Source organism: Mya arenaria, chromosome 3 (genome assembly GCF_026914265.1).
Source record: "Mya arenaria isolate MELC-2E11 chromosome 3, ASM2691426v1".
NCBI lineage: Eukaryota > Metazoa > Mollusca > Bivalvia > Myida > Myidae > Mya > Mya arenaria.
The window spans coordinates 24413489-24422904 of NC_069124.1; the positions used below are offsets into that span (position 1 = coordinate 24413489).

General features: G+C 34.7%; 1 protein-coding gene across 1 annotated transcript in view; it reads left to right on the forward strand.

Annotated features, from left to right (window-relative positions):
• The window catches only part of LOC128225874 (sushi, von Willebrand factor type A, EGF and pentraxin domain-containing protein 1-like), a gene marked incomplete at its 5' end in the record, with an annotated part of 17117 nt that extends 9047 nt beyond the window's left edge, over positions 1–8070 (forward strand). The window contains 5 exons of the mRNA XM_052935772.1: positions 936–1103; positions 2284–2460; positions 3866–4033; positions 5915–6046; positions 6574–8070. Coding sequence (XP_052791732.1) covers positions 936–1103; positions 2284–2460; positions 3866–4033; positions 5915–6046; positions 6574–7115 — 1187 coding nt within the window. The remainder of the gene's footprint in view (positions 1–935; positions 1104–2283; positions 2461–3865; positions 4034–5914; positions 6047–6573) is intronic.
• Between the last annotated feature and the right edge of the window lie 1346 nt (positions 8071–9416).

A 9416-nucleotide genomic window follows, 5' to 3' on the forward strand; every position in this document is an offset into this window, starting at 1 on the left:
CAAAGAGTATAGGTGGTCGTGTCCGGACTGTCACTTTCTCATGTATGGACATATTTTAAAATAACCTACCACATGTGTTCGGCATATAAAGATGATTTGTCGTGTAGAAGGCTTGTGTTCCTTCCTTAGATGTCAATGTAACACTTAGTGTTTGTATACTAAGGAATGTTTCGTATAAAGACATAGAATATAAATGGTCGTTTCCGGGCTTTAACTTTCTCATGTATAGACAGATTTTAAAATGACTTGCCACATGTGTTCCACATAACAAGACGACGTGTTACGTGCAAGACCTGTGTACCTACCTCTGAATTCAATGTCACACTTATTGTTTAAATTCTTTAAATGCTGCATATAAGGACATAAAGTATACGTGGTCGTGTCCGGGCGCTGTAGCTTTCTCTTGTATGGACATATTTTAAAGTGACTTACCACATGTGTACCGCATACTAAGACAACGTATCACGTGGAAGACGCGTGTCCCTACCTCTAAGGAAAAGGTCAGACTTAGTGTTTGAAACTTTGGAATGTTGCAAATAATGACAAAGAATATTAGAGGTCGTGTTTGGGACATGACTTTCTCTTGTATTGACATATTTTAAAATGACTTGACACTTGTGTTCCATATGAAGAAGACGTATCGCGTGCAAGCCCATTGTCCCTACCTCTGAGATCAAGGTCACACTAAGTGTTTATTAAGTATGGAATGTCATTGCTAGTTTGTTCCCTTTTTAATGTACTGTAATTTTTCAAAGGTCATTGTCACATTCGGGTGCATTCGTCACATACTGTGACAGCTCTTGTTTTACTTCAAATTACACCGCATTTGTAAATATACTAAATAAAAATATTTGAAACAGTTTTCAATTAAAATCTTGGGAATATAAGCTTACTAGTTAAAACATATCTTTTCTTCAAAACGTTTTTATACACAGATTGTGGTACCGTACCAGTGGTGCCTAACAGCACGTATACAACTCCCACAAACACACTCCTCGGTGCACGTGTAGCGTACTCGTGTAATTCTGGATATACGTCGTCGGGTGCAGAGACCATTGCATGCTTGACAAGCGGTTGGACTACACGACCAGTCTGTCATCCAGGTACTATGCGCGTAAATATAGTAATTAGTCATCATCTTCGCATTGAGTGAATCGAATTGTTTCAGCAATTGCAACGTTTAGTTTGACTTCATCCATAATGTTATATCCGTTTGAAATTTGTTCGGTCTGATGAATTTCGTTTTCAAATTACATTCTGTTATCGTGTGTGTGAATGCACATATATAAATCAAACAAACAAGTTTGAACAAATAAGGACAACAATGTTGTCAACATGCATCTGTTAGAATTAGGGATGCAAACGAATATTCGAATATTCGATCAAACGTTTTTTTTTTTTAATGTCAAAATAATTCTTCGAATATTCGATTTTTGTTGTTGAATAAAAATAATAATAATGATAATTTTACCCACAACTCTGTTGTTGTATAAACAGTTCGTTTTCACAACGATTGTCCCCTAATGCCAGAGGTGTGAATGTGATGACAATACACTAAACACGAGTCATATGACATCTAGGAACAAAACGTCGGGTACTGTAGAAGGTCCGTTGAAATGTTCCCAATATTTGGCTAATAGACAAGTGACATCAAAAATTTCAATCCTTTTTGCTACATTGAAATGCCTTTGCTAATTAAGCATGTAAGGAATCGGCCTTCACACCAATGTGTTTTTTCTGTTTAACATTACTCAAATCGCAAATCAATGGCTTTTCCATAGTTATATTATAGCAGAGGTCAATCCTAGAACGAGGCTGCTCGTCTTTCGGAAAGACCTTCCATGGCGCATAACGCCATTTGACCAGCATTCCATCTTATTTCATATTTATTACAAAAATGAACGCTGTCAAATTGAAATAATTCGATTTTATATGTTTGTTCATAATCTTTTGTTTTTTGTTTTTCTTAAAATTTGGAATTTCAGAGGCTCATTTATGGAAAATCATGGTCCGTTGCGCGTACTGGCTACCATAAAGTAGAGTTAGAATTCCCCGGCTGTTATTTTAGCGAATAATGATAATAGTTTACTACAACTTCTCAAAGACGTATTTTGGTAATAGAATATTCGTTCGAAAGAATTTATGAACATTCAAATTTCTGTTTTGTTGTTCGTTTGCATCCCTAGTTAGAATCCATTAACTACATTTAATCCATTAAATCCATTATATCTATTATTTGAAGTTTAAATACAAAGTGCTATTGTTTATTATATATTATCATAGTAACCTGCTCTGTACCGGACGTAGAAGACACTTCGAAAGATTCGGGGACAATGATTGTTTACAACACAACTGTTACGTACACATGTGTAGAAAGTAACATTGTAACTAATGGCAGTTTAGTAAGGACATGTCAAGCCGACGGCCAATTGGATGGTACTTCCCCAACTTGTACTCCAGGTAAATGGAGTGTCAATATTCCGTATCTGATTTTTATGGAAACCAGTTTAATATTATGAACTTTTTTTGCATACATAAAAAATAGCTTTCAGTTTTAAATATAAGCATGACAACCACCGCTCTGGAAACATTAAGGTCCAATCTAGACCGCCTCTCCTACTCTTACATATTTTTAGTGCAGGCTTTCCATTCTTGACCAATAATTGCGAACCCAAGTCTTAACATTCGTATTCTGTATTTAATGAATCGCGAAAAAATTGTGAGCCCATGCAAAATGTCCATTTAATAAAAATGACCGCTCATATTTTAAAACAATTATCTTGAAAATCATTGGAATTAAGTTTTATTCTATACCGTGTCTTAAGTGGTGAACGGTATTTGTATTTATTCATAAATAATATGTTGATCGAAATGTCCTTACTGATACATGAAATCGTGTTGTTTTTATGTCCTCGAAGGTGGGCATATCGCACCGTCCTTCTGTGTGTCCGGCTCAACCTCTAGTGTCCGGGTTGTATTTTTCTCTCGTATGGACTTTAAAATACCCTGCCACATGTGTTCGGCATATAAAGATGATGTGTCGCGTACAAGGCCTATGTTTCTACCTTTAAGATCAAGGTCACACTTAGTGTTTGAATACCATTGAATATTAACACATAGAATATGTGTGGTCGTGTCCGGGCTGTAACTTGCTCATGTATGGACTTATTTTAAAATTACTTGACACATGTCTTCCACATACCATTACGACGTCTCAAGACCTGTGTCCCTACCTCTGAATTCAAGGTTACACTTAGTGTTTGAATTCTTTAAAATGCTGCATATAAGGACATAAAGTATAAATGGTCGTGTTCGGGCTGTAGCTTTCGCTTGTATGGACAGTTCTTTAAATAACTTGCCACATGTGTTCCACATACTTAGACAACGTATCGCGTGCAAGACCCGTGTACCTACCTCTAAGGAAAAGGTCAGACTTAGTGTTTTAATACTATGGAATGCAGCATATAAGGACAAAATGTATAAGAGTTCTTTTCCGGGCCATACCTTTCTCTTGTATGGACATATTTTAAAATGACTTGCCACATGTGTTCCACATACCAAGACGACGTGTCTCGTGCAAGACCCGTGTTCTTACCTGTGAGGTCAAGGTCACACTTAGTGTTTGTTCACTATGGAAGTTCATTGCTTTTTTGTTCCCTTTTTATGCACTAACATTTTTCAAAGGTCAATATGACATTCGGGGGCATTCGTCACATATTGTGACAGCTTTTGTTCTACTTCAAGTTACACTGACCTGTTAATCTGTTAAATTAAGAATATTTGAAACAATTTGAAATTTCAGTTGTATAATATAGGTTCATTAGTTAATATATCCTTTTTTATTTAACAAGTTTTTCATACGCAGATTGTGGCACCGTACCATCGGTGCCTAACAGCACGTATACAACTCCCACAAACACACTCCTCGGTGCACGTGTAACGTACTCGTGTAATTCTGGATATACATCATCGGGTGCAGTGATCATTTCATGCTCGACAAGCGGTTGGACCACACCACCAGTCTGTCATCCTGGTACAATGCGCATGAATATAACAATTAATCATTTTCTTCGTATTAAGTGCATCTGATAAACTTCATTTTTAAATTACATATTTTTGTTGTTGCTATTGTTACAATAGCAAAACATTTCAGTTCTAGACCCCACGACCAGTTTGTTATCCAGGTAAAATGCGTTTAAATAGAACGAGTCTGGTCGTTTGTTGATTATTTACTTGCATAACTAAGCATGACATCATATATAGATAGTACGATTTTAATCATCGTCTTCGTATTAAGTCGATCAAACTTTCTTAGCAATGGCAACGTTCGGTTTAATTTTCTCCACAACTTAAAGTCTGTCTAAAACTCGATCGAACATTTGATAATTATTTCATTAGTTCTATGAGTATGCAGTTGTTATTATAATAATTGTAAAAAATACAGATATTTCTAGCTAAAATGTCATATTGTAATATCAGCCAATGATTTCTAGTTTTCTACAGATATACTGAAGTATATATTACTTGTTTGTCTTATCATTTTGATTTTAAAAATAATACAAGTGAGCAGGTATCGTTCACTAGTGTAATAAAATGTACTCATCAGACTGGTGCATATTGAAATGCCAATACTATCACCATCACTCAAACAACATTTAAATTATTTCAAAACGACGATAAGTAAAACATAGATTTCCAATCTAATAACTGCGAAGTGAGATACAATATTTAATACCAAAAATCAAAAATAATTGGCATATAGTTTCTCAACTGAGAACTTACTCAACACGTATTAATAAATTACATAAATTCCAATCAGCATTCCCACAAAATCATTCCTGTCAACGTGTACTGATAAATTATCTGATAATTAGCTGATGCATTTCATAATGGCATAGCAGTTGAAGTCTTTATTATTTCTTTAAGGAAAGTCTACTACATGATCATTATATTCCAGTGCATAGACCAAAATTAGAATAGCTGGAAACATTCAATCTTCAAAAGTGACTATTAAAAGTTAACAAACACAAAACGCAAAAGAGAAAGGGAAACCAGCGTTAAAATTTAAATAACAACTAAAACCATCTACTTACAGATTTATAGAAATTTATTATGCTAACATCTCAATACCCAAAATATGGAATAACGTCTAAAGTCCAAATGTTCACGAATTATCTTCCTTGATCTTGTTATTTTTAATGTTGACATATTGAACATATGATATGAGCACTATGAAAGACCAACAACACTGATTGTTCTCACAATAGGTTGAATCGTAATTCTTACAGGACATTTTAATTCAACTCAAGATGTTAGAAATGTTCTAGCACTGGTGAAACTCTTATAGAAATTTTTATTTAACCCCAAAGCCACAAGATCAGATCAATTTTGCCCACTTCATACTACAAGCATGGCTCCAGAATATGATCAAAAGTCTCAAGAACTGTCCTTTCTATTTTATAAGAATCTTTTTATTACGAAATTTTATAAATGGAATAAGCAGAAAATTCTAATAAATTCCAATCAGATATTTATGAATACATTTTAAAAAGTGTATAGGTGAAAAACATTGTTTAATTTAATGAAACTAGGTGACCATTTAAAGGAACTACATTATCAACAATGAAGTACTGACTTAAATTACATATACATGTAACAGAGTGGAGTGCCCAAGGGCTCCATATACTTTGTCCTTTGCCGTTTAATTTGCATATCAATGATATGAACCTTCATTTTCAAAAAGGTATGCACAATTATTCATTCCGAACATTCCCTTCTAAAGCGTATCTCATTTACTGATTGGATGAATTACGTGTATTTTTCTCAATTTATATATAATGTCCGGTATGGGCAAACAAGAAGCGAACACGATGCTTCAGTTGTATTACAATTGTAAATACTTAAACAATTTCAGATTTAGGATATGACTGTACAAACACTACCTGCACTGACCCTAATGCTGTGTGCGCTGATGCCACCCTACTGTGCTCCTGTCCTACTGGGTACTTTGATAATAACGGAGCCGCTCTTGGTGGGACGTGTGAAAGTACGTGTTGTTGCATTGCATGGAGACTATTTATAGATTAATATTTATTCCAAAAGCTACAGAAACAAGCTCAGTAGCAAACAGTTTAAACATTAGCCCGGTTTAATGGCACTGGGTAAACAGACAAAGAACATAAAATCACAAACAAGAAACATGGAAACTCATTTAAACTCATTTATTTTATGTTCAATTTGCATTTCATTCTTAAGTCTTTGGAATTGTACAAGGAACAGAGAAAGATAACTTTACTATTTCTTCAACACTTTCAATTAAACATAACGCAGTCTACACCGCTTACGGATCCCCGCCTTCGGTTTATTATCAGATTTCCATTGAGAGTTTTGTTTCTCTAAACACTTCGATAAACCGCTTAACAAATCCGCCGCATTTTAACACGATAATTGACGTGATGCAGGACGTAATAAAAGCGACCAATAAAGAAACACTATACATCAGTGCGTTTCCATGCAAAAATTTAATAAACATTTGTTTTTCTTAAATGATTCGTTCAATTGATAATATTTCAGTCAAATCTACTGAGGTATCTGCGGTGTTAATAGCTGTTCCGATTGCAAGTGTGGTGGTTGTGATTCTGGCTGTGACCACCGCTTGCTTGATCAAGCAACGAAGAAATAGACTGGAAGCTAACCACGGAAATAGTAACACCAGAATCTCGGAAACAAATGCCATATGTCTGCAAACGTTCGTATCAGAACAAGATTATTATAACATCGGTGAAATAAACAAACCTGAGGATAAATACAGAACAGAAACACACAATTTGATGAACAATCCAGCTTATGCTTACACTGAAGGTACGCCAGTTGCCCATGTTCCACAAACCAACATTGACGCGGCTATTATTGCTCAAAACTATACCGATGAACATGACTACGATACATTTCAAGACCTAATCTACGAGAACGCAGAAACCAATGGTGAAGCAATCTACGAGAACACAGAAACCAATGGTGAAGCAATCTACGAGAACACAGAAACCAATGATGAAGCAATCTACAAGAACATAGAAACTAACGTTGACGCATCTAATGTTTATGACGAGATTTAATTTCGTTCTCATTAAATTTTAAATCGATTTTTAATTGGGGTCAATGTGTAAATATATTTTGCAATGATTATTTCATTTGATTTCCATTATTGTTCATAATCATTATAATTTTCACATTGAATGGCCTTACATATTATCTTACGGAGACTTTAAAATATGTTCAAATAGTATGTTCTTATATAAAACTGTTTAACCCACCAAAGCTAGAACCAACATTTTATTTGCCGTTTTTAAAGTTCACTATTCTGTGGTATATGTTCAGTTCGTGAGATTAAGAGTATCTGCACATCGCTTAGATGTAAAATCCTCTAGAAGGCACAAACCAGAATCAACACCACATTGTTATAGAAAATGAGTTTCATTTAATGAACTTGGTGATGATATTTATTTTGTATTATAATGTGAATTTTATGAAGATTTGAGGAATATATGAAAAAATATTATTATACCTTTCCAAGTTTATTTCAACTAATTGAAATACACTAATTAGAAAATGTCAGTTTTAATTGAAATCTAACTTGTTCTTAATGAGCATAAAGCAATCATATGGAAGTAATAGAAACATTTATCATGTATTACTAACCCTATTTGATTGGTGTGATGTTTGGGTATCGTGATTTGCTTATGCGATATATATTGTTGCTAGAATATATCTTGGAATATATTTTTATGCGATATATATTGTTGCTAGAATATATCTTGGAATATATTTTTATGCGATATATATTGTTGCTAGAATATATCTTGGAATATATTTTTATGCGATTTATATTGATGCTAGAATTTATCTTGGAAGATATTTTTATGCGATTAATATTGTTGCTAGAATTTATCTTGAAATATGTTTTAATGCGAATTATTTTGTTGCTAGGATATATCTTGGAATATGTGTTTATGCGATTTATATTGTTCCTTTCATATATCTTGGAATACGTTTGTCATCAGCTCGAATTTACTCTGAACTCCTAAATCGGGGAAAAATACGCCCCAAAGTAAAAGTATGGTCATAGCATTTAATTTGAATGTTATACAATTTTACTACTAATAAAGAAATTGCGTAATTTTTGAAGGATATGTTGTTGCTGTTTAAAAGAAAGCATTTAAAGCATTGATAAAAAAATGACCTACGAATTGATAAACCAATGCCGATTTGCTTACCGCACAAAAGCAAAGCGCATGAGACTTCAGTTTAGAGCTAAATACAGAATGGCTTGTACGTCAGTTTAAAGCTACTGTGACTATTGCCAGTATAGCTACTGTGACTATTGCCAGTATCTAGCTACGAGACTATTGCCTGTATCTCGCTACTGTGACAATTACCAGTTCATATTAGCTGTTACTATTGCCTGTATCTCGCTACTGTGACAATTACCAGTTTATATTAACTGTGACTTTTCCCTGTATCCCGCTACTGTGACAATTACCAGTTCATATTAGCTGTGACTATTGCCTGTATCTCGCTACTGAGACAATTACCAGTTCATATTAGCTGTGACTATTGCCTGTATCTCGCTACTGTGACAATTACCAGTTTATATTAGCTGTGACTATTGCCTGTATCCCGCTGCTGTGGCAATTACCAGTTTTATTAACTGTGACTATTGCCTGTACACGCGAACACTCGAATTTTGAATGTGAAAATAATTTTGGAATTAATTAAAAATAAAAGCTTTATAAGATTAGTTGAGTTGTGGATTTAATGTATTTTAGTGCATGGAACACATTCACAATGAAATATAATGACTAAATCTAAAAATAAAAAGAGAAAAGATAGAAATAGTAGTGACAATGAAACCAATATCCGGAAAATATGTAAACAAAGAGGCCCGTCCGGAGATTCGGACACTGGAATTACATCTGTAAGTGATATTCTAAACAGGACTAATTCTGTGCTTTACGGTGATGAGAATTTAGACGGTAGTGTATTTTTGAGCACAGTTAGTGGAGTTACAAAGATCAGTACAGCCATGGCAGAAAGCAGCAGTGAACCTACAAACCGGGACTTGTTGAATGTGTTGAATGCCGTGAATGATAGGCTTGAAACCGTAGAAAAAAAGTTAGGGGCCATTGAATCCTTAGAAAAAAGAATGGCATCTTTTGAGGTCGACATAAAAAAAGTTGTGGGTAGCGCTGGATGACCGAGTGAAGAAAGTTGACGCGAGAGTAATACGTCTCGAAGACAAGGTGGAGGGGGTCGATATGCACGCGGCTGTCCTAACAGAGCGGATGCAGAATCTGGAAAAGGAGAGAAATACTCTGCGTGACGACGTATCATATCTGCAGTCTCAATCTATGAGAAAC